The 25,787-nt window shown below is 43.4% G+C and overlaps 1 protein-coding gene across 1 annotated transcript; it reads left to right on the top strand.

Annotated features, from left to right (window-relative positions):
• Positions 1-262: 262 nt before the first annotated feature.
• On the top strand, positions 263-25,787 carry MUC13 (mucin 13, cell surface associated). The gene is made up of 13 exons (XM_075755778.1): positions 263-362; positions 3,196-3,388; positions 4,182-4,471; positions 12,149-12,268; positions 13,199-13,305; positions 14,883-14,938; positions 16,346-16,491; positions 17,780-17,905; positions 19,054-19,165; positions 20,201-20,238; positions 22,164-22,251; positions 23,325-23,532; positions 24,782-25,787. The coding sequence occupies exons 3-13, from the start codon at positions 4,414-4,416 to the stop codon at positions 24,830-24,832; spliced, it is 1,110 nt and encodes a 369-aa protein (XP_075611893.1). The 5' UTR covers positions 263-362; positions 3,196-3,388; positions 4,182-4,413; the 3' UTR covers positions 24,833-25,787.

Raw genomic sequence — 25,787 nt, 5'->3', positions numbered from 1 at the left:
GCTTAATAGGGCAGCAAAGGGAGAGAAAATGATAATAATGATAATAAGAATATACAAAACAAGTGATGCAGAATGCAAGTGCTCAGCACCTGTTCACTGAGTTTGGGTCAGCTGTCCTGGCTATGTCCCCTCCCAGCTTCTCGTGCACTCCCAGCCTCCTCGCTGGTGGAGCAGTACGAGAAGTTGAAAAGTCCTTGACTTGTTGTAACCATCGCCTAGCAACAACCAAAACATCAGAGTGTCATCAACACCATTCTCATCCCAAATCTAAACCACTGCACTATACCTGCTACTAGAAAGAAAATTAACACTGTCCCAGCCAAAACTAGGACAACCTGCTTCCCCTGATTATGGGTGAATAGGTATGTATAGCACTTTCATTTGGACTTTCTGGAGGGTTTTTTTTTAACTTTTAGCTAATTACAACATATATTTCTACTTGCATATGTAATATATACTGGATGAACCAAATTTACATAAGATAGCAAAATGTATAGGAATCTAGTAAGGAATAGGATTGAAAAAATACCCAGGAAGAAAGTATCCAGCTGGTGTACATGAAGAGCTATGGAAGGCACTTGCTCCCACTTTAATATATGTCTTCTGGCAGCATGATTGCCTCTTGATTACATGCAACTTTTACAGTTAAATAATGAGGTTGCGCAGGACTATGCACCTTCTAATAGCTAAACAAGGCCTTTTACCTTTGATCTTTTTCCTGACATAAACAAAGATAAAGATAAGAACAACTGCCATGTTTGTTACTAAATATAGCACACTTTTTAGTCCATAATAATAATTTATCAGTGTTCTTGATTGCCATATCTGAGCTTTGACACACAACAGTTTCGTTTTACAGCTTCTGGAAAGTTATTTAATTATTTCTGCAAAGATAGTTTTCTCTGTAATTCATTACAGGACATCACAACTGCTGTGGCTGTGCGAGTCTGTCTAAACTAACAGTCAACTATCTATTGTCTAAATCTGTGCTTAATAACTTCATTAATAATTGCATTCAAGCTCCTGATGTTTCACTGACATCAGTTCTCTCAGTTCTCCTGTTATGGTAATTCTCTGTGTCTGTTCTCCCAAACCATCAAATTTCTGCTACAAATTCCCACACAAATTGGCAAGCAATGGGGCACACACAGCCTGTGACCCCCACTTCTCTCTGGGGAGATCCTGTTGTGACCACCGGTGTGTCATAAAATGGACAGGGGAGGGCAAGCAGAGACAAAAAGATCAGGTACGTGAAGATGTATGTCTGTTCAGTGCATTATTTCCTGGAGGAACTGGTGCCTTTTGCATTGAAAATGATTCACACTTCCCAAAGGAACAACCAGGTGAGAATGGAAGGGAACTCTAAAAAGTATAGGTAATATACCAGGTCCTGATCTGTATTCACTGTAGGGAGCAGTTTTAATGTGCAGGACTACACACTCAACCAGCAGATACCAGTGTAGCCAGCAGAGCTGCACCATTTACACATGCTGAAGACCTGACCCTCATTGTCAATAGTGCTCTGGGAAGTTCTCTTGGTGCTACACGCTCGCTTCACAGCCGACAGGGAGATTTTAAGACCTTGTTGCATCTTGAGGCAGCATTGGAAAATCGGGATGTATCGTGGGGACCGAAGAGTCTAGATATGGGAGATGGACATCGCCAGAGGACTGGTGGAATACAGCTCTGCCAAACACCCCCCACAGCCAGGTTTGTTCCCCTCTGCACACCGATTTCCAGCTGGAGCACATGCTGTGGCTCCCCAAATGGCTGGTGTCCAGGGTTGTTGGGTCTCCCTGGGGGCTCACAGCACACTCTGCTCAGGACTGAAATGCTTTATTCCAACGACACTTTGGGGTTAGTTTTCGGGTGCTCCTGAGGCAAAGCTGGAAGGGCGGTGGTGGACTGGGTGGAGGTCAGACGCTGCCCGAGCAGGGAGGCACGGCACCCCAGTGCCAAACGCTTCCTCGGCATTTCCTTCCCTGTTTCCGTCAGCTCCGTGGCGAATGGGAGTTTTAAGGAGGGTCCTGGAGGAACCGAATGGGCTGGGCTGGGCAACTGGCATGGGAGCGAGCAGCAGCGGGAGCTGGATCCAGCATGGCCTGGAGGGGTGGCCGGAGGGAGAGGGGTGCTGCAAGGGCCCCAAGCACGCCCCAGGCTGCCCCAGGGCTGACCTGACCCTGGCCACCCTGGCAGGCTGGGGGCAGTGGGTTGGGCCCCAGCAGCTCCTGGTCCCCCACTGCCCTTGGCCCTGCAGCTCCCTGACAGGGACCGTGGGCTGCCTCAAGCCCAGGGCTCCCCGCCAGCGGTGGCTCCTGAGAGACCCCATAGCCTGGCCTGATCCCCCCTAGTGCTGTACCCTGCCCTGGGCAGGCCACCGCCCCAGGGAAGGCTGGGGGCAGCCCACATGACTGGGCCCTGGGCCTGGCACTGAACCCCTGGTGGGGGGAGCACACTGAGACCCCAGTACCGGCCTCCCCTCAGAGCCTGGGATTTTCCCCACCCCAAATAACCACCCTGGTGACCATGTAGGGTGTCCCTCAGGAGCTGTGGGCCAGTCCCAGGCTGCCATGGGGCAGGGCAGGCGCTGCCAGGGGGTCACTGTGGAGAGTGGGGGTAGGTGCGGGAAGCAGGCTGCACTGGAGGGGCTTCGGGGCTGGAGGGGCAAAAGAGGATGCAGACAAAACATGCCATGGTTCAGGCTCGGCGCCCTGAGCAGGTCCACATGGCAGGGTGCAGAGGGACAAGGTTGCTCATTTTCTGTGCCAGCAGAGAGGCACCCCAACCATTTCTGCTGTCCATAAGCCACCAATGTTTCCTGGTTCAGTGCAAGTTAAAAGTTTAGAACAACCCTAAGCTCAGGAATGACTTCAGTAGTACTTCTGGTCTCTCTCCCACCCTCCTACATACCAGGAGAGCCACCCTCTGAATACACGAGACTGCATGTCTTGTTCTTAAAACAGCAGATCAAACAAAACCAGGTGAAGGAAGGGGAGAGGCGTTTAACACACACGAGCTGTTACTTTGCATTCAGAAATGTGTTTATAACCTGCCAGTGTTGCTGGCAGTGGAGTTTGCCAGAGGAGACCAGCTCCACAGCCATTAAAGGTGGCTTTGTGGGGGCTACACCGATGGGTTGCTCTTCCTTCTTGTCCATGCCTGATAATGACAGGATAACCTGTGTTTGTTTCACAGAAAGACTTTACTGGCAGTTATGGCAGGATCCAGGATCACCCAGGCCTTCGAAGTGAGAGAAATGACACCTTTGCCTGAAAAAGAGGAACTGGAAACCACTGTGGGCCATCCAATTTCTAATGGTCTCAAGCAGTGCGTTTTACTGGAGCACAAAGCAGAACAAACACACTGTTCAGCTAAAGAACTCGGGCAGGTGGGGCAGCTAAAACCAAGAGGGTTTGGGAAAACCAGATCCTGCCCACAAAGACCTTTTTTCCCATCTTTGTCTCTATCTAGCAATTTTCAGAGGCTTCCTGAGATGCAACATCAAAAAGTCTCTGTCTCCCACCTGTTTTCCCTGAGCCACAGCTGTGTTACCTGCTCCATGGCCTTCTGGGCTATTTCTCATTTCTAGATCTGCTGCAAGCTCCCTACTCCAGCCTGACCATCTTCCAAAGGTCTTGCTGGCACAAACATTCTTCCCCTTAAGAAAGGAAGGCTGTCACCCAGATAAAGTCAAACACCTGCTGGCTGTCCTGCCTGCTCCCCCTTCTCTTGCCACACCGCTTTAGTGAGCCCGTAATATATATAGGATGTCAGCAAACAAACCAGTGGCAATCACTGCCAGAAGGGCCAAGGGCAGTCCTGTTTGATATCAAAGATGCAGGTGTTGTCTGTTGGTTTTTACTCCATTGAATAGTAAAAAGTGCTTTGGCATAAAGTTTTGCTTATAAGGAAAGAACAATTGGGGTCTGAGGCATAAGGTTTGTCTTTACTGGTAATTTATTGCAAAGGAAGTGAGCATGTGGATCCCGAGTACTCTGGTCCAAGTGCATAATTAGCATGCCTTGGGATGGGATAGCTTCTTCCACTTTAAGAACAAATTATACAGCACTCTCCATTCAATTTGCACTGAAGGTGTCTGTATGGAGAGCTGGCAGGGGATAGATGGTGTGCTGTCAGTTCCCACATCAGCTTATTTAGCAGTAACTTCCTTGTGTCAACAGGTCTCAAGCATTTATGACTTAAAGGAAGAACACTGTGGGTCCAGAAATCTCCTCCCAGCCTGAGAAGGAAGAAAAACACAGCTAAGATCTATCATTTGCCATTTGCCACCATGACGTCAGCTTGGGGCTGAACTCTCTACCTGTGCCTGGGACCTTAAATGAGCTGACGCCAGAAGAGAAAAACACTTTCTCTTAGGTTTAGCAGCAAGTAGCAGCAGCAACAGAAGCGGCAATGAGATGCTGTGTATTCCTCGCTGTGCTGCTCAGCCTGGTGTTGAGCCTTTCAAAAGGTAAGAAACACTATCTTCTGTTTTGGAATTTATCAGGCAGCTATTCTGTGGCAGTGAATGGATTGCTTAGTACTTTCAGCAGCTGTTGAGAGTCTGGAAGTCAGTGGCAATACGTAATTCAGCATGTCTAGATTTTGATTAATTAACGATGAAAAATGTCGCTGCAAGCCAACAGTTTTCCTTGTTCACAGAACAATGCAAAAGCACTGGTGCTTGTGGTTAACCTAATTTAGCCTACTCCAAGAGCAGTTTTCAGGACCTGCCCACTAAACCCAGGTAATTCAAGCTCTATTACAGTCATAACAAAAGGTGTGACTGTTCCACCACTGTACCCAGGGAAAGGAGTGCTGCCACTGGCCTTCCGGTCAGAGGCTCCTTAAACAATCAGTCTGGAAAGCAGCACCACCTGACCTTGCTCACAGAGCATTAATTCCCTCCTGTCAAAATTAATTAATGGGAACTTCACCACCAACTTGGGTGGCAGAGGGTTGCACCGTGGTCTATTCAAACGGAAGGGCAGGGATCATTCCTTAAGCCACTTACTACTACTTCTGGCATTGTGACAAACGTGGCAGTTGTGGGCCAGACCCTCTGCCCAAACTTGCCTGTCCCCGATATTCAGTGACAGATATGAGGGAGCGAAGGTATTAGCACAAGTAGAGTTAAGGCAACTACGTGAAGAGTTTTGTGGTGACTTGAAGCTGTGAGAGGACAGGAACTCCTGGCTAATATGGAGATAAAGGTACAGAGATATGAGCCAAATTAAGACCTGCACTGATGCTGTTAAGCTTGCAACTGGTGAAAGATGGTCATGGGCCTCTATTGATTACTGTGAGGGAATATATGTATTTCCAGCAACATCTACCACATGCTACAGGCCAATTTTTAGCTATACATTTTAAGCATAGAAGTCTTCAAGGTTGTCGGTTGGTTGATTTTTTGTTTGGAGGCTTGGGGGTAACAGCAGGATGTGAAAAATCTTGACCCAAGAGCTACTGAAAGCAATGTGAGTCTTTCACTTGAACAGACTTTGCGTCAGGATGGGCCTGCCCAGAAACCTTTTTCATTCTAAGCAAACATTGTAAAACCTTTGCAGGATGTACCCATTTGAATAATACAGGCAAGGCCTTCCCCTGCTCAGCAGCCAGATGTCTCTGTTATTCCATAACCTCAGTTGTAACATCCATTTCTTTATCTCCACAGTAAATGTCTAAGTCTATTAACACATCCTGTTTCCTTACATAGAAGGTTGGGTCTAGGCAGAGCCATAAAATAGCCACCTTTGCTCAGGTTACCTTTGACAAGGCCATCAGGAAGGTTCAATTGCAGTTCATGCTGTGCAGTCACCATGGATGTGATTCTTCCTGGCTCCAAAGGGTACTCCTGGACAACTGTTAGCCACAGCCTCTACAAGGCTAAGAGTTGTTGTAGACTAAGGACTAGTGCTGTAAGAGGTTACTGCCCCAACATCCATTTTGAGAAGGCAGTCTAAATGATGCTCCAAAACCATGGCCTATGGCCAGCTTAGATTCATATAATCATGGTTATAGGAAAAATGTACATGTCTTTATGTTGAATGGGGAACAAATAACGCTGCCTATAGGACTCAGTGGCCAGTGGAGGCAGGAGACTTGGCAGAGAACTGGCACAATTCCTTGTGTTTCCCTTTCGACTAGAGGAGACTAGTCTTTTTGATGTTGTCTTTTTGATGGGCCTTTTCTACATCAGCTTTATTGATCAGAAGAAAAAAGTTTATAAAATTTGCCTTACTTCATGTTTTAAAAGCCCTACAAAGCTCTTGAAAAAAGGAGTCTATTTTTCAAATGTCTGTTGAGATTTGCAGTATTATTTTTAATACACCAGCTATAGAGAGCCTTAGTGCTGAGGATTTTAGGCACAAATACATTAGTCTTCCAACTGCGTGCTGTTAATGACTTAGGTTAAATTATGATTGCAGCGGCATTAACTCAGAGTAAATATGTTTATTTCTAACTCATATATTAACTAATTCAGATTAAAGTTAGATCACATGATCCAAACTGGCCATTTGTCAGTATCACACATTTATCAGCAAGGCTGTTTTATTATTTGTTCTCCTCACTGCTAGACAAAAAGAACCCAAAACATTCCGTATATCAAAAGTTAAGAATGACACAGTTTAAGTATAAAATAAACATCCTAACCTGGTATCATCCAGGTTTCTCTTTATTTAGAAAAAAAGTTAAAACAAGGAAGGAAAAGAGTGAAAAAAAAGTGATGTATACTATCATAACTGGATGGTAGTGTAGTTCTGGAAAGAGGGTCTTGATACCACTGATGATAATTTAGCAGAATATGCATTCTTTGAATAAAAATACTCTGCTTTCAATGTCCACTTGAATTTGTTTCAGCATAGGTGAAGGTGTTAGCAAACGTGGTCATTCTTCCACCACTGCTCTGAAAGAGGCAATGTAGAATTTTAAGGGTGCTTCTCCTGACACCATCTTACATAGTTGCAAAATATCTATACATACATATCTTGCAGCGAATGTATTTTTTGTGGATTTAGCTGTGGTTCAGGGGAGAATCTGAAGAGTCACTGTGAAAATGTAAACTTTGGAGTGCAATATCATGTAAATATAATTAAAAACAGTGCAACTACTGAAGATGCACAATGGCGAAAGCACTGCTTGTTTAAGGAATGAGAAAAGCAACTTGACATAGCAAGAGAAGGTGGCAGCACTGGCACTAGGTCAGACCAAAGCTCTGCAAGCTCTCAGGCTGGAGCATGTGTGGTAGCATATGGAATGCCCTTAACCTTGCTCTGGCAGCAAGTACTGGCCGCGTGGTGCTGCCTTGGGAATGAAGAGGTAGCTTTCCTGTGTGGAGACATGCATGTGCAAGTGACTCAGCATGCCACGGTCGCATAGAGGAGAAAGGCAGAAAGGCTACAAAACTCTGTTGGTGGGAAGGAGTCAAAAGCTAGGTTGTGAGAGAAGGACTACAAGGACAAACATGACACCCATGAGGCATTGGGCCTGTGGACAGCCTGAAGGCAGGGAAGGCTGCCCAGGGCTGTGGCTGCCCAGCCCCACACAGATCCCCCACTTATCTGCTCAGAGGTTGTCCTGCACACACAGAGTTCCCCAAGACCTTTCCTCCACTCAACACTAAGCAGTGCTACCATCTCTCTTCTTCTCCCTTCAGCAGCAGCAAGCAATGAAACATCTCCTGACACGACACCAACAACTACAGGTAAGGAGTTCAGAGCTTGTCCTGCACATGCAGAGTTCCCCAAAACTTTTCCTCCACTCAACACTAAGCAGTGCTACCATCTCTCTTCTTCTCCCTTCATCAGCAGCAAGCAATGAAACATCTCCTGACACGACGCCAACAACTACAGGTAAGGAGCTCAGAGCTTGTCCTGCACATGCAGAGTTCCCCAAAACTTTTCCTCCACTCAACACTAAGCAGTGCTACCATCTCTCTTCTCCCTTCATCAGCAGCAAGCAACGAAACATCTCCTGACACGACGCCAACAACTGCAGGTAAGGAGCTCAGAGCTTGTCCTGCACGCAGAGTTCCCCAAAACTTTTCCTCCACTCAACACTAAGCAGTGCTACCATCTCTCTTCTTCTCCCTTCATCAGCAGCAAGCAATGAAACATCTCCTGACACGACGCCAACAACTACAGGTAAGGAGTTCAGAGCTTGTCCTGCACACACAGAGTTCCCCAAGACCTTTTCTCCACTCAACACTAAGCAGTGCTACCATCTCTCTTCTTCTCCCTTCATCAGCAGCAAGCAACGAAACATCTCCTGACACGACACCAACAACTACAGGTAAGGAGTTCAGAGCTTGTCCTGCACACACAGAGTTCCCCAAGACCTTTCCTCCACTCAACACTAAGCAGTGCTACCATCTCTCTTCTTCTCCCTTCATCAGCAGCAAGCAACGAAACATCTCCTGACACGACGCCAACAACTACAGGTAAGGAGCTCAGAGCTTGTCCTGCACACGCAGAGTTCCCCAAGACCTTTCCTCCACTCAACACTAAGCAGTGCTACCATCTCTCTTCTTCTCCCTTCATCAGCAGCAAGCAACGAAACATCTCCTGACACGACGCCAACAACTACAGGTAAGGAGCTCAGAGCTTGTCCTGCACACGCAGAGTTCCCCAAGACCTTTCTTCCACTCAACACTAAGCAGTGCTACCATCTCTCTTCTTCTCCCTTCATCAGCAGCAAGCAACGAAACATCTCCTGACACGACGCCAACAACTACAGGTAAGGAGCTCAGAGCTTGTCCTGCACACACAGAGTTCCCCAAGACCTTTCCTCCACTCAACACTAAGCAGTGCTACCATCTCTCTTCTTCTCCCTTCATCAGCAGCAAGCAACGAAACATCTCCTGACACGACGCCAACAACTACAGGTAAGGAGCTCAGAGCTTGTCCTGCACACGCAGAGTTCCCCAAGACCTTTCTTCCACTCAACACTAAGCAGTGCTACCATCTCTCTTCTTCTCCCTTCATCAGCAGCAAGCAATGAAACATCTCCTGACACGACACCAACAGCTACTGGTAAGGAGCTCAGCGGTCGTTCCGCACACACAGAGTTCCCCAAGACCTTTCTTCCACTCAACACTAAGCAGTGCTACCATCTCTCTCCTTTTCCCTTCTTCAGGAGCAAGCAATGAAACATCGTCTGACACGACACCAACAGCTACAGGTAAGGAGCTACAGGTCAGGCAGCCCCTTATGAGGACAGGTTGGAGTAACTCAGTCTCAGGGAGCTCTTCAGCCCCAACGGTCAGGGACGAGTTGCCCTGCCTGGGTTTCCCCAAGTTCCTCTCCCAGGGGAGACAAAGGTCCCTAGAAGAAGTTGCTGAATCCTCTCTCCTCTTCCCTCTTTTCTTGCTGGCCTTTACTGCGAGGGGAAGGTGTTGGGGAAGATTTGAAGAGGCTGCTATTTTCCTATTTGGTGCCTTTGCCTCCCGCACCAGTCCTGGGTGCAAGAGGATCCCTGCAGACGAGGTGCCCAGGGCAATCCTGTGACCAGGCCCTGCAGGGAGTTTTTCCTGGGGCTGCTTGGAGCACGGTCAGGGAGGGAGCCAGGGCACACACCAGCCTGGGGCTGAGTGCCGGGGTCTGTGTCCAGGCACCACAGAGTGGTCCCTGCCAGGAGTCCTCCATGCCCCGCCAAGGCCCCTGTCCCAGTGGGATGTTCCATGGGAGACAAAGATCCTGCAGTCAATGCTGTGTGTTGCCTCCACTCTTCCCTACTGGTTTTTGCTGCAAGGGGAAAGTGTTGGGAATGATTTCACAAGCTTTATTGCTTTCTACTTGGGGTCTCTGTCTCTGGAAAAAGAATTTGGCTTCACTAGGAGTTCTGGAATCACAGTGTCTGGAGATGAGTCCTCTGACCAATGAAACTTTATTAAATGTTTTTGTTTTCACTTTTTTTGGGATGAGTACTGTATTTTTCCCCATTGCACAGAAAATGTCTACCTCATTTATCAGAACATACCTATGGAGTTAAGTGAAAGAAACCAGGCAGGGTGAAAAGCAGAATTTGGTGACTTGGAAGAGAACTGGAATTACCGTTCTATATATAACATATATTGAAATATAACTTTTAATTACTTATAAACTAATAAATTAGGTATAGGTTTGAAGTACATACTTTAATATCGTCACAGAATATATAATTACTTAGAGAAAGTATAACTGTAACCATTTTAGGCAAAGAGCATAATCTATAAAAATTAAATTTAAAATACATTTGAGATTATTCTAATGTCCTACTGCTCCATAAATTTACTTCTTCTGTTGGATTTGCTATCACATCTTTCTAAGAGTTTTCTCTTTCTTTTTGCTGTGCATGTTTCCAGGCTAGCCCCTTACAGGATGATTTTCAAGGAAGGATTAGCTGGAAATTTTGCTGTAGTACTGCTAGTCTTCCAAGTGTTTAAACATGTTGGAGTTGAAGAGGACCTGGGTTCGCTCAGGGCAGAGGCATAAGCCACGGGATACACTGAAGATGCTGTGAGGGCAGAAACAAGAATCTTGCCCTGGACTTGGGGTAGCAATGACAAGCTTGGCATTGGGGGGACAGAGAGATGTGAGGAGCCCACAGAGCTTTTGGACAGAGAAAGTTTGCATGAGGAGAGCAAATTAAGTTGAGAGAGAGGTTGCCAGAGAGGAGACATCACAGGCAGGCATGCAGGGTCAATCACACTGAGCAAAGGTTGCAGGAAATAAGGACAAGGCACTGGCTAGAGCACAGGGTGAGGTAGAAGCAGGATTGAGAATGGTTTTGAGGCATCATACCATGCTGCCTGCGATGGCCTCAGCATAACCAATGCACCAACAGGGCTGACATATTATTTTCCCTTTTCCAGGAACGGACACATCATCTTCAGCAACAATTCCAGCAAGTAAGTAGAAGGCAGCAGTCAGCACAAATCCATGAAGTTTTTCTGCTGTAGAAGTATGATATAGTGGCCAGTTAATATAGTTAGTCATATTACGGTGACAGCTGTAAGGCCTGCAACAAATTCCTTAGCAGCATACTCTGATATCTATTGAGGTATGTATACTATGATGATTAACTTTGGAGCCTTCATTTCATTAACGTGTCTGCAGTAAAGGACCCTACTATGACACTGGGTTATAATAAGGCGAGTACATACCAGTGCAGTTTTTAGAATGCACAGGCAATTGTAGCCTGCCTTTTTCTAACTTAGTCACTGATTTTGGTAATCCTTATTATACTTTTCATTTGTTTGTTTTGCTTGTAGTTATATTAAGTAGAGTTAGATTGTGAAAGCTCAGTATGACAGATTGTCATGGTTTAACCCCACCGGCAACTGAGAACCATGCAGCCACTTGCTCACTTCCCCCCCATCGGGATGGGGAGAGAATCAGAAGAGTAAAAGAGAAAACTCGTGGGCTGAGATAAAGACAGTTTAATAGGTAAAGCAAAAGCCGCACGCACAAGCAAAGCAAACCAAGGAATTAATTCCCCACTTCCCATCGGCAGGCAGGTGTTCAGCCATCTCCAGGAAAGGAGGGCTCCATCACGCATAACAGTTACTTGGAAGACAAACACCATTGCTCCCAATGTCCCCCTCTTCCTTCTTCTTCCCCCAGCTTTATATGCTAAGCATGACATCATATGGTATGGAATATCCCTTTGGTCAGTTGGGGTCAACTGTCCCGGCTGTCCCCCCTTCCAATTTCTTGTGCACCCCCAGCTACTCGCTGGTGGGGTGGTGTGAGAAGCAGAAAAGGTCTTGACTCCATGTAAGCACTGCTCAGCAGTAATGAAAACATCCCAGTGTTATCAACACTGTTTTCAGCACAAATCCGAAACATAGCCCCATACTAGCTACTATGAAGAAAATTAACTCTAGCCCAGTCAAAACCAGCACACAGATAATGAATTTCAGCCTTACTCTGTGTCCTCACTGTGGTATCCTGTTGGATTGTGTAGAGAAAACAGTTACTATACAGACATTAATCAAGCAAGACATAGCCATGTGCTCTTTAATTGCATCTATACTTTATAAAACATACCTGGTAGTTTCCTTTAGTAGAAGTATATATGAACTCTTTAATTTATGAACCACTTTATATATGAACCGGCTATTGCAATTTCAAAGAAATCCTCACATCAATATCTTTCATCTTTGTAGTGGACTTCTGCAAGCCAAATCCTTGTGGAAACAATTTGGCTAAATGTGTTGCTTTAAAGAGCAATTTTACCTGCCTGTGTCAATATGGATTCTACTATAGCGAAGAAGATTGTCACAGAGGTGAGTTGCAGAAGGGCAATCTATATTTTTAGTTACTTCACAGATAACTGCTCAGGTGAATTTTCTTCCCATATCCCTTGTTCTCATGTTATAACTGAAAACGTAATCAGTCTGGGAAAGTGACTGCTGAATAATGCCTTGCTTTGCAGATAGGCACTGCTACAATGACCTAGATTGTTATCTCACAAAACAGTAACAGCCAAAGAGGTTAATGTGCTCGGACAAGAAGGCGAGTTCTCTGTCAAGGGTGCTGGAGATTAAAATGAGTGAAAAGCAGGAAAAAATGCAAATGCAAACCTGACATTGGTATTAATGGCCAGAATTTAAAAAGGCCCAAACCCATCAAGGTCTCTGAACAGCCAGCTTCATTTTTCCTATTGCTAAACACTCATCACACTCCTGTTGAAATGCATCTATGAGATGCTGCTGAAGGCCAAGCGTGTGAGCAAATGGGGCTTCTTATTTAAGTGCTAGCAGGCAAGATTCTCAAATTTACTTGTGAGCCTAAAGAAGCAGGTAGACACTGAATCGCTTTCCAGATATGATGAACCATGTTAGCTGCTTAGTGGCTGCAAATTTGGAGTCCTTAATACAGGTATTTTTTCCCTAAATGCTGTAACACCTCAGATGGAGTCTTTTGTTAGCTTCAGACCATGCTTACACTTTAATGTTATTCAGTTTCATAGTCTGGCCAGTTTGGTTGTGCCCAGGATCCTGCCTTCTTCCCAGGTAGCCAGAGTATGTCCCCCATGATGGCTGAATTGATTGAGCAAACATTTGTCCCCTACTGATTCCTCCAGTATATGAAAAATAGCACTGATTGATTTCTGCATTGTATTTCTCCACCTCTGAAGGCTGGAGAACTCTAAGGTGAAACCCAATTTACATGAATGCTTTCTAATTAATTAATATTCTCTGTTCTCATTCCAGGGAAAATATTCCCAGGGATCATTACACTGAAAGTAGCTTACGATGATAGTGTTCAAATTGTAAATTCTGTGGAGTATGAAGACCTGTTCCAACGTTTAACAATGTTTGTGAGTGACGATGTTTGGGGCTTTTTTCTGTATATTTAATGCTATCCTGAATGTCATGCAAGGGCATGCATGCTGCCTTTAGTGTGGAGCCTGGGATAGTTTCACTTGAGAAATCGACTTCTCTGAAAGAATGCTTCACACTACTTTAGATCTATCCATACTTGAATTTTGCCCTCAGATGAGTACATACATGGCTCTTGCAGAAGTGATGTACCTGAAATCGGTAATATCTGCGGTTTTAGTGCCTCTTGTATTCTGAGAAGTTCTCACATAAATTGCTCTGTATCTTTCATCATTCCCTCTTTAGAAACCATGGGGCTAAGCAAAGTTTTACAGGCCATTTAGTTTCAGATCTCCACTGTTTGTTGAGGGCTCAGTGGTATGAGTGAAAATGAACATTTTTTTTTTTTTTTTTTTAAGAAAGCTATTGTTTCCACACAGCATGAACTTTTCAGAATGACTGTCCAACTGTATTTAAATACCTAAATAACAAGTGTCTTCCATAAGCATACTAGTATTAGTGTTTTAATGCTATTAGTGAAATGGTTATTACACACATTTTGAGCATTCTATGATTATAGATAAAATCTTGTAATGGATTTCCTGGAGAAATAAGATGATCAATTTAATTTATACTGCATTGAAACAAGTGTATTTGCTTATGTTGCTTCCTGGAAGAAAGGAAGAAGAGGTACACAACTCTAACAGACAGCTGATCAAAAAATATTCATCACATATTAATCAGAATTCCTCAAAAATGGTTGCACAATTATTCATGCTATTATATTGCTTCCTATGAATGTTTTATCAGAAAGTAACAAAAAATTGTCCCTCTAGAATGTTAAAAAATATTTTCCTTAATTTTTTGTCTAACATTTTTTCATGACATGGCTACAGAAGTGCATGATATGCAGCACTAGAATAGATAATGTAGTAGTATGCAAAAGTGAAAATAACATAGAAAATAACTTTTATTTTAGTACAAAGAAGGATAGTTTATGTTTCATTTCTGTTATCTTAGACATCTTATCCTTTTCTCATGGTGCCTTCTGCATGTGTGGCAGTTGGAGGCAGCTGCCTCCACCACTTGTTCCCTGCCTCACACAGGGTGAGGGAGACCCCATACAAGCCCCAGTGCTGTGCTTCTCCCCACAAGAGCAGCCCCTGACAGTCACTGCATCTTAGGGACACGCGTCATCTGTAAGGATGCCTACTTCTCCATCTTCCCTTTACCTGCATGTAGGTTGGTACCTCAGATACACCCTTCTAAGCCATGAGTCTGCAAGGGAGTATCTGTAGCTATCCAGGCAGACAACCCTAATGCACTGCCTGACATTCATTTGACTTGTATCTCTCCATCCCTCCACTGCTCTCCTATATTCCCTGTTTTACAGCACCACCCCACCACTCCTCTTCTGCAATACCTTACATGGTGGATGTGACAGATCAGCTTGCTTTATTTGTGCCTGTAGTAGCATGTTATGGGTTAAAACTTTACAGCTGAAGCCTCAGTGCTTCATGTGATTTTGGTCTATGCTTTTGCTTGCCTTTAACTCCAATTCATTTATCTTTTACAGTTTAAGGATGCCTTCAACAGTTCACTTTTTAAACAGACTGTCATTGTGGAAATTCAGTAAGTTTGCCAGTTTGGTTTTTGCACAGTGCATGCTTCCCACACATCTCATTTTAATCTCTTTCCCATGGAGTACTCAGTTCAAGAGTATGGTATGAGTTCAGTTCAGTATTTCTCCTGTTAAATGACAGAATTCTTTCTGTATTTTTAAAGTTTCTGGGACACTGGCCTCATGGATTTCCAATATGTCTGTGAAGTAGGCTGGCTGAGACAGCTCCACAGTGGATCTCCCACTTTGAGCACCATGTAGGATATAGCACTGTGCTATACCTGTCAGTCCTTGTGATATCTGACATGTCTCTGAAATCATAATGGTTAACTCTGAAGTTCCTATGACCAGGTCCAACTTGGAGTCCCAGTTTAATTTAAGAAACACCCTCATTACAGAAGCTCACTGCATCTCGCTGTGCATTTGCTGGTCTCTCCTGATGGCAGACTGAGCAAAGATGTTATTGAAGGGGCTGTGGCGACTGTAGCTGTGGGCATAGGTCCTTTGCTGATCTAGGTGGACGCTGTAAGATGTCCCTCTCTTCCCATCCCCAACTGTTCCAGGTTACTGTCCCCAGAGCTCTGCCAGCTTCTCTGTGAGTGCTTCCTAAGCCACATCAAGCAAAACATGGCATGCTAGCACACACAGCAGTGTAAACCCTTTCAGTGAACCCCATGGATTAAGCAGTTAAGCAGACTGTTGTTCTAGCAGAGTTGTGAGGGCAGTAATGTCCAGCGGAGCAGTTGTGACAAACACATGGGGCACAGTAGCATCTCTAAGGCCCTGCAGCAATCTACCCCTTAAAGGTATTTGTGTGCATATCCCAGCAGCATAAATTTCAGCTGAAGAACAGGGTAGTCGCTGCTGTTCTCCACCTCACCCCAGGGAGATTGCTGTCCCGCTGAACTCAACCCAGCCAGCACAAAGTAAGCATAGATAATGCAAACAGACCCTTCTGAATTCATTGTGGTCATACCCTGCATTATCCTCACCATGCTTCAGGATGGGTTCTCCACGTCATGCCTGGATGACACCACAGGCTGATGTGAGCATGTAAAAGTTGGTCTAACAGATGAGGTCCTCCACACTGCAGCTGGCTTGAGGTTAGCCCAGCAAAAAAAATATCAGTTGCATGCCAACAGCACACAAAGGAGTGATGTTGTTAGCATTAAATCCAACAGCCTTTGCTTATCAGCTACCTATTTACATCTGGATCTACTGGAAAGATGTCCATTAATGGATTCCTAAGCAAGAATTGAACTCATTTTCAGGTGCCGTAGCAACTACCTACATTGAAGGATGAAAGAAGCTGGGGGAGAGAGGGAGGTTTGGCAGAAATCTTGTTTTGTCTTTGCATCTAGCTTGCTATCCATATGGATTATATGAGACTTTAAAATTATGCTGTCTGTACTTTTCAGACCTCAGAAAGAAAGCAGAGCTGCTCTTCTAACAACTGTAACAGTGACAAACCTCTTCACAAAGGATGCAGACATAGACTATGAAAAAGTTAGTTCTGCAATAAATAATGCAACAATAAATTCATCCCTTGTTTCTAATTACGCAGGTATGTAATTCCTTACTGTGGAAGTAAATAATCAGTAGAAACAGAGGTTCCTATCTGGTTAGAACATTTCTGTATCAGCAAAGCCCATCAGACCATAAGCCTTGTTGATTTTAAGGAGCTGTATGTTCAATCTTAGGTAATTTTGAAGATTCAACCATTCAGTGCTGGGCTTTTTTGTCTTATTAAGGCTTTCGACTTCCTATGTAAAGAAGAGAAGGAAAATGCTTATTCCTAAGTAAACAGTAGCATGTTGATTTTAACCTACTGAGTGTTATGTGACTGGAAAAATCAAGACAAAATATATACAGACACATATTGTGCTTCTGAGAAAAAGCCAGTATTTTACTGGCAAAATAGGATGAAACTCTCTTTAGACTTCTTCCATAACTGACCAGGGTAATTTAAATGAGGACTCACTGACTAATTACTGAGCTAAGTGATTCATTGGTCTAAACCAGTAAACTCTTGCTTTAGTAAAAGTGTATTACCTGGAGAATGATTTTCTAAATAAAATACAGATTTTTTTTCTCTTTTTTTAAAAATATGCTCCTATTTTGAAATCAGCTTTTGCAAAAGGTATAGCTAATAATTAAAGGATTCCATTTCATGGCTTATAGCCTGAATTTGGTCTCTAAAGGTGACTGTATCCACCTCAACCATGACATTTCCTGTGTGCTAGTCCTAAAGGCGAAGGGAAGTAGAAAAAATCTGAGAGCTCACAAAGCACCAGTGCAATCCCTCCCTCCACTGCATGCCACCCACTGAGCTTTCTAAACCTTTGCCACTGCTGGGACATGGATCTAAAGATCAACATGCTGGGCAAACAGCATACTAATATTGCTCATGAAATAAGCTCCATGCTCATAAACATTTATGTCTATGTAGAACTGTATGACCTCACAATTCAGTTGTAGAAAAAAATAAGGGAATAGTGCTGGGGTTTTTCTATATTTTTTTTAAGGGGAGTCAGGAAGTCAGTGTTCAGAACATGAACTTCTGGGTGGAAATTCCCTCTTCATGGACTGGGGGGGCAGGAAGGTTTGAAGGCAGTGGTAGGAGGCTGAGAAACAGAAGGTCAGAAAATGGGATGGAAACAGAGCCTTAACTGGTAAAGAGCAATGGAAAAGAAAGGGCTGGTCCAAATGCCTGCAGTAGTGATGTCCCCCAAAAAAGACATTTTTTCAGAATGCTAAATAATTGGTTTATGATTTACTGAGCAACTGCACTGCTTTCTATGAAATAATATTATTAGTACTCAGTTTGCTTCCTGACTGTTTCTCTTTTAAAGCTACAACCTATTGTGCTGCTTTTAAGTGTGATGCCCAAACCACAGACTGTGAAGAAAGTATGTTTCCAAAATGCATATGCAAAAATAATTTCTCAATGACAGAATGGGATGATCGTTCTTGTTCAGGTAAGAATCTTGCTACTTTATCTATCCCTGAATGGCTGACCTGGTTATTCCGTGTCTCAGTCCCCTTTTGAAAAGGGCGCTCTGCAAATGTGCCGACCTCTAAAAATCAGGGAATGTGTGTCATATTAAGAAAGCCATAGAAACACATTCTCACGTTTCACTTTTAACACATCCCTAATCCCAGCAGAATAAACCACTAAAGCCTGAGAAACTTATCACTGAAATCAGTGAGTGGGCAACTCTTTAAATGCATTGTTGACTCTTGCTAAGAATTGAAACCTAAATAGGTAAAGGATGGAACAAATTGAATCCTATATTCACAGCCTTCTCTGCTAGGACATATTTTGGGAATAAATTCTACATGCTACCTGGAGCAGCTATGGGAACACTGAAAGAACTGAAAGTCTCATGATCCACTACAACGATCTGTTAAAGCTTTGTCCCTTGTTGGTAGTTCTAGGATTGCATTACCTGTGTTTAGACAGGTTTTTGTGGGAAGAATGATTTATGTGATTTTTAGGAACTGTTAGTTGTTGGGGTTTTATTTGTTTGTTGGTTTTGAATCTTTTAATGAGTACTCTGTTTATATTTTTAGCTATTCTCCACAGCCCTGACATGTACCTTCTTTTCTTCTTATGAAAACTAAAAATTTTCACACTACAGAAAGAAAATCTAAGCTATCAGGTTTTAAGAAAAACAGCAAATATTGCAAACATTCATGATAAAATCATGAAAGCTGGCTACAATAAAAGCCAGTGAGATCTGATCCAGTGTGGGCCTTTGTAGCCCCCAATGTGTCTAAGTCTTACCTAGTTTTAGATCAGTTGCAATACTGCAATCATCTGCTGTGAGATCAAACTGCAGGTCATTGCTTGTCTATGTAAGATGCAGCCTAGCCAGATTTCCATTCTGATGAAGCTGGATGGTTTAAAAAAAGACCATTTGCTTTTAATTTTGTGCTTGTGTATTTCAGTTTCTGTTCTACATAGATATAGGCCTAAAAAAAGCCATTCTGGTGCTTTGAACCACAACAAAGTTGTGTGTGTTTACAGCACAATAAAAAGATAGAGGGAGCAGAATTTTCTCCCATGTTGCTTTTTTTTCAGGCTATCTTCAATTCACTCTGTTTCTTCCCTCTGAAAATACAGATTGCAGTAAAGACTGTTCTGCAGAAGAAAATGAGTACTGTGCAAAAGAAAAAGGGATTCCAACATGCAAGTGCATGCCTGACTTTGAACAGAAGAATGGAAAATGCGTATCGTGAGTATTCAGCTTTTTCTTGTGTTCCTGTGTTCAGGCAAGGATAGGGGAGAAGAACATCTAACGTGGGCTCACCCCTAATCTAGAAGAACAGCCTGCAGCTATGCCTAACGTGGTTAGCAGGTGGACAAATTCCCATGGTGTCATAAGTGATGGCATTTTCACTGCTTGACATCAGCTGTTGGTGTGCACTTATAATACCTCAGAGGAAAATCAAGGAGATTCAAGATCATCTGTGAGTCAGTGAAGAGAATAAACTATTTCACGCTTATTTTATGGGTTGCCCACATAAACATAAACTATTCCCTCAGAGTAATTCAGCGATGGGAACTGGTATGACTTGCCTCAAATCCCTAGAAAGTTTCCACTGCTATCAGTGGAGAGACTGTTTCCTGATAACTTTCATACCTATGTTATTTCATCTTGATTTTCCCTCTGTGGGTATTTCTGTCAGCTCAGGATCAGAACAGAGCAGTGGTGTTTGCTGGTGAAGCTGAGTGGTTGTGCTCTGCTCCCGTGGATAAGCAGAGGGACCTTACTCCCCATATGCATTAATTCAGCTCTTTTTGTAGTTATTGCTGCTACACACCGAACACTTCTTTCCATAAAGTCAATATATTTTAAATATAAGAAACTAGTATGGGAGGAAGATAAAGAGCTGCCAGTCATTACAGACCTTGTATTGGGGCTTTTGGTAAAGATGAAGGGTAGCAATTCCAAGTGGCTCAGAGGTGTCAGACTTAGTTCTTTGGAGAAATTAGGCCCTTTCAACATTTTTCAGGCTGAGAACCTGAAACTTTGAGTGCCCAGCTCACCAATCACTCTGAAAATCTCAGATTGTTTTACTCTAACAATGAAACTAAAGATTTCACTAGTATAAGATAACATTAAAGAGGTAACCTGTCATAAACATGCCTTGCAGAGAAATTGCTGATAGAAGTTGGAAATATACTATTGTTTTGTGATCATCTACTTAATGACATTATCTTTCTTCTCTTTCTTCCCTTCCCCTTTTTTCTTTTTTCTTTTATGTAGTTGTCCAGTGGGCTACTCTGGGGAGAACTGCAAGAATGGTAAGTAGAATAATTTCTGATTTTTAATTATAGCATGGAAAAATACTAGGTAATGTTTAATCTGCCTAAGATAACAAAAATAACAAGTAGTAGCCTTTAGGGGTGCCACCATCCTGAACTGATAGGAGGAAAATGTTAGAAAAAATTAGTAAAATTCCACTGTTTCCTGGAAGGAAAAATCCCTCTTGAAACTCATGTTCAGACAGACAGTAGCATTTCCTCTAATGACCTCTGCATTAAGCCCAGTAGTTTTTAGCTAAACACAGGTTATGTGATAGAAAAGCATTTAATCCTCATCTAAAGACAAGCAATGCTGAACTCAGCACCACTAATGGATTAGTTTCTCCTGTAATTAATCATTCCTTCTATTAAAACGTCAGTGGATTACTCTCATTTGAAATGTTTCTGCTTTAATATCTAACCACTGGTTCTTGTTTGTGCTGTACCTTGCACGCACTGCGTAGTTATCTAGCATTCTATTCTGGTGAAGACATGATGGCCCCATCTGTGTCATCCCAGAATTGTAATCATAGAATTGTTTAGGTTGGAAAAGACCTTTAAGATCATCAAGTCCAACCATAATGTAGCATTGCCAAGTCCACCACTAAACCCTGTCCCTAAGTGCCACATCTACATGTCTTTTAAATACCTCCAGGGATGGCGACTCAACCACTTCCCTGGGCAGCCTGTTCCAGTGCTTGACAACCCTTTTGGTGAAGAAATTGTTCCTATATCCAGTCTAAACCTCCTCTAGCACATTTCCTCTTGTCCCATCGCTTGTTACTTGGGAGAAGTGTCTGAGCCCCACCTGGCTACAACCTCCTTTCAGGTAGTTGTAAAGAGCAATAAGGTCTCCCCTCAGCCTCCTCCCCAGGCTAAACATCTGGACAAGCTCACCAGACTGGCCTTCCAGAGCTTCTTCGCTTTTCTGAGTCAGTTTTGCAGCTGTTCACTGCACATTCTCCAGTTTCCACCATCATATAGATTAGGAGAGGACACTCTTCATGTCTTCTGGTGCCTAAACTCAAAACATCTAATACAGTTAAAGACAGGTTGAAAAACAGTTATGGTTCTTTACTTCTCACAACTCCTTTGGCTTTATTTTAGAAAAAGGTATAGCCTTTTCCCTTACCATGGCTATGCAGATTTAAGATGAGGTTTTAGTAGCAATTCCATTCACAGCTGAAGGAAGATTTACAGAATCCATCTCTTCCTCGCTTAGTCATGCTGGTTTTGCAGCAAGATCAGTAAAAATTAATTTTCCTTGCCAAACATTTATTCAGAGGTGGGATATTTATGCAGTGTTCATAGTGCCACATAATAGATACCTCAAATCAGTGTGCCTTATGTGCCTAGGGCATGGGTAGAGCCTATTTGACACCTAACTACATATTTTAGCAGCAATACAAGCTTAAGCAACCCCTACACCCTCCCAGTTGTTCCTGTCCCTCAGCTATAACTGTGTATGAAGCCATTCAGTGCATGGGATTAGGAACTTGAGCTGGGATCAAAATAGCCATCCAGAAGAGAAGGTCAGTTCCTTAATTTACATCTTTCTGTGTCCACAGACAATTTTACTGAGACAGCACCAGGAGCCTGGGAATCATAGAATCATAGAATGGTTTGGGTTGGAAGGGGCCTTAAAGATCATCTAGTTCCAACCCCCTGCCATGGGCAGGGGCACCCTCCACTAAACCAGGTTGTCCAAAGCCCCATCCAACCTGACCTTGAACACTTCCAGGGATGGGGCATCCACAGCTTCTCTGAGCAACCTGTTCCAGTGCCTTACCACCCTCACAGGGAAGAAAATAACATCTTTCATTTTCTTTCTTTCTTTCTTTGAGGAGAGGGACAGGACTTGGTTTTCAATTATTTACCATGAGTTTTCAATTGATGTTTCTTGTTTGATTTTTTTTTTTTTCCAGATAGCAAACTCATCCTTATAATAGTGGGTACAGTGTTTGGAGCCATTATCCTGAGTTTAGTGATAGCAGTCTCTATTGTTTCAGTAAGGTAAGAGTATTTCTTATAATTGAATAGAAGCTGCATTCATGCATGTTCATAGAGAATTAAGCAGAAATTTAGAGAGGGGCAGGACTGCAAATGTGGTTGCACGTCTAGTTGGGCAGACAAGTTCATTTAAGTCATGTAGCCATTAGAATTTAGTTTTGCCTGTGTGCTCTTCCCAGAAATATTTATTCTCCTGCTGTGAATTTGACTACAAAAGCTTCTGCCAAGTCTTCAAAATACATACCTGACCCATTAATCCTAATCCTGCCCTGGCCAGTACTGGTAAGGCATCTGGATGAGACTGAAGAAGGATGCTGATATCAGAAGACTGTGTGTATCTCAAATTCAGACCCTCTGCAGGTTTCCCTGCTAGCACGTCAGCTCAAGGCCTGGCATGCCCCTTTCAGCTCAATACAGGTGGCATTTCCAGCCAAGCATCTCCTTAAAGCTTGCTACTCCTGGTGTACTGGCAAATTCCCAATTGCAGTTGCACCTCCTCACTTCTCTCCACACAATAAATATAGGAATACTCAAGCAGCTCCTCTGCCTTTGCTCTCAGCGCTGCCCAGGTAAAGATGCCTACAAGACCACCCATAGCAGGCATAGCTCACCAGCGGATGCACAAGCTGGGGCTGAGTGTGTGTGCGATGTATGGACTTGTGATCACAGGCAATTCAAATGCATTGTTTGAGTGCACAGCATTGACTGCAGACACGAGGGCAACTTTTCTTAACTCAGCCTAATGAACACCTCATTTCTTCCTCTGAACAGTCAGAGTTAGTGGTGATCAAGGAAACTCCTTCACTCTAGGAACTAGTTGAAAGAGGCCAAAGTCCCCCTCTGTCTCCCCTAGAAGCTTAGTCGCATCTATGACAAGAGATGCCAAACTTTGCACTCTGTCATTGATAACAAGGGTTTTACAATAGATATGCTAAAAAATCGGTTGCGTGTTTCAGAACAGGACTGAGCATTCAAAATAAAATGGGAATGGACAACTCAGTAACTTGGACTTACTCAATAAGTAAGGAACACTAAAAGGTCTTAAAACCTCCTTTGTTCTTTCATTTCTTCTGAAGAGCCAAACACAAACAAGATCCAGAGAAGAAGAGCCTGATAAGGTCAGGATATTCCAACCCAAATACCTCTGATGACAGACAGACCACGATGTTCCCCAGAGTCCAGACCACTTCTGGCCATGCGAACCCAGGATATCAGCCAAACAACCCATATGAGATGCGTTCCTCAAATAGAGGTCGTTTTCCGGAGAGAGATTATGATGATTTGGTAAGCGTTTCACACAGGCCTATGGGAATTACATTCCTGAACTGTAATGTTGTGGGCTACCGACATTGTTGGAACCTAAACTCCACTCTGTCCATCCTCCCTTGATCTAGAAGACCAAAGGTGTATAAAGGCAACAAACCAACTGTAGCTGCACTGAAAAAAAAATCCCTTAACAGGGAGATGGAGACCTTTCTAAAGCCCCAGTTGTTATCCTTGAGGCACACGTGAAAACCAAGGGTCAAAGCAACAGTTTGGCTGCCCAGTGGTCTGCCGTGTCGTAGGACATTTGTTTGCATTGACTGAACACATCCTTCAGCACAGCCGGACATGCAAACATCACAGGCTGTTACAACCTGTGCTGCTTTTAAGTCAGTTGTAGTGTCGATAGGTGCTGCAGTGGCGCTTCACAGCTGCAGCCTCGTGCAAGATTCACAGTCAGCTTAAGCTGGCACAGCTGCCCAGAGGGTCGGTGTCCTCTCACCCGCTCTGCCACTGACTAGTTCACAGCAAGAGACTCTGCAGTTGCTGCAGCATTGCGAAGGGATAAAGCGTAAAGTGCCATGAAAAAGCTAGCAGAGCTTTTGCATTGATGTAGCCCAGGGGAGTCTGTTCAGCAGGGATGGGTTATTAGCTGGAAGGTGTGCTCTGAAAAAAACTGCCTGTTTTATCCTGGAACTCTGCAAGGGAGCTGCGGAGGGAGCAGGGGCTTGAGAAGTACTACACTGTGATGTGATTGATTTGCTGGGTTCTGCATGCATCGAGTAAATAGGAAGCACATTGTCTATTAAAATCTCATTTAAATGATATTTTATCTCCTCCTCTATGTGCAAGAAACTACCTCTGTTTAGTGAAGAAAACCTGTTTAACTGTAATACATTTACATGTTTTGCAGAACTGAGGCCTAAACCAGGATAGAAGCAACACAGAAACCTGATGTTTAAACACCCACACCCACCCCACCCCCACTTTTAAAAAGCTGCCAATTAAGAGAAGAAAAACATGTATTTAGTTAGTTGATTGATCAGATTCACATGGATTTTGGCATTTCTAACTTTCCAAAGATGTTAACTTTTCACTGATGAACGTCTGCCTGTTGGGTTTTCCTTGAGGGCTGGTGTGTCACAGGGAGAGGGCTATCATGTGTGGTGTGCTACACGCTGAACTATTCTGAGAAAGCTTTCTGAGCCAGAGCTACTCTTGATTTCTTTTCTTCTCTTTTCTTGTCTTTCCTTGTCCAACTTCTCTGTAGTACGAAATATCACGGGAGCCTGAGGGCTTTAGGATGCAGAGGAGATACTAAGTGACCAGAAGGATGGATGACCACCGCAACAATGGGTCAGACCAAAGACTTTCACAGCCTCTCACCAATGCAGTTACTTCAGCAGAAGAGATGACAATGTCCGTAATCCCAGATTCTCTGAAGATTTTCTAAAGGAAGACCCTTGCTTGAAAGAGATCATGGACAACTCTCTGAAATAAGGGAAAAATGAAGCAGAGGGTAGGGAGAAGAAGAGGACTTTTAAAAGAACTACCGGGCTCCAATAAACCTTCAGCTTCTTTCAGGAGGCCATACATTGGCAAGAGAGTGAGATACCATGATTTTAACCCTGGTTTTTTTCAGTTCTTCTGGAAAACGATCCAGGCAATATGTATGACGTTGAAAAATGTCAGCACCCAGAGCTTTGCCTGTATTTGTGTTCATTTCAGCTACGGACAGCCTGCATGGCTTTGGGCAGACCAAAACTCTTCTTCATGAGAACCTAACCTGTTTATCTTTACTGTATCAGGTACAGTTTTTTCCCCTCCTCAACCCCCCAATATTTCCTGTCTGAAAACATTCAGTTCAGATCTCTGCTGACATGTGTTGTGTGACACAATGGTACTTGTCTGACCTTTTATACAGGCTTCCTTCCCAATAAAATGACAAGAAACAATATCTTAAAACAAACACTAATGTTCTCCATCTTGCACAACTACATTGATTTTACATTCTCAGCTCCTGTGGAAAGTGTTAGCTCTTTTTTTTTTCTTGCACTCTTTATGTTTTGATTGAATGATCTTTGTTTGTTTGTTTTCATTTCTTACATACACTCAATAAATCTGTCTGTAAAAGAATCCACATTTTACCATACTTTACTGAGTGTGCATTATCTATTGATTAGCATTAACATTTCCTTATATATATAAAATATATATATATATGCTCAAATATGTACATATATTTATAGGGTAAGTTCATTTAAAGCATCATTTAA

The sequence above is a fragment of the Balearica regulorum genome, chromosome 6 (assembly GCF_011004875.1).
Source record: "Balearica regulorum gibbericeps isolate bBalReg1 chromosome 6, bBalReg1.pri, whole genome shotgun sequence".
In the NCBI taxonomy this organism is placed as follows: Eukaryota; Metazoa; Chordata; class Aves; order Gruiformes; family Gruidae; genus Balearica; species Balearica regulorum.
Note: the sequence above shows the minus strand (reverse complement) of the source record. Positions and strands in the feature narration are given on the sequence as shown.

Excerpts from the sequence above, each read along its gene's own strand:
- MUC13 (XM_075755778.1), top strand. The coding sequence starts at position 4,414 with ATGAGATGCTGTGTATTCCTCGCTGTGCTGCTCAGCCTGGTGTTGAGC. Across the intron at positions 16,492-17,779 it reads CCTTGTTTCTAATTACGCAG|CTACAACCTATTGTGCTGCT; the intron begins GTATGTAATTCC and ends TCTCTTTTAAAG. Across the intron at positions 20,239-22,163 it reads TGGGGAGAACTGCAAGAATG|ATAGCAAACTCATCCTTATA; the intron begins GTAAGTAGAATA and ends TTTTTTTTCCAG.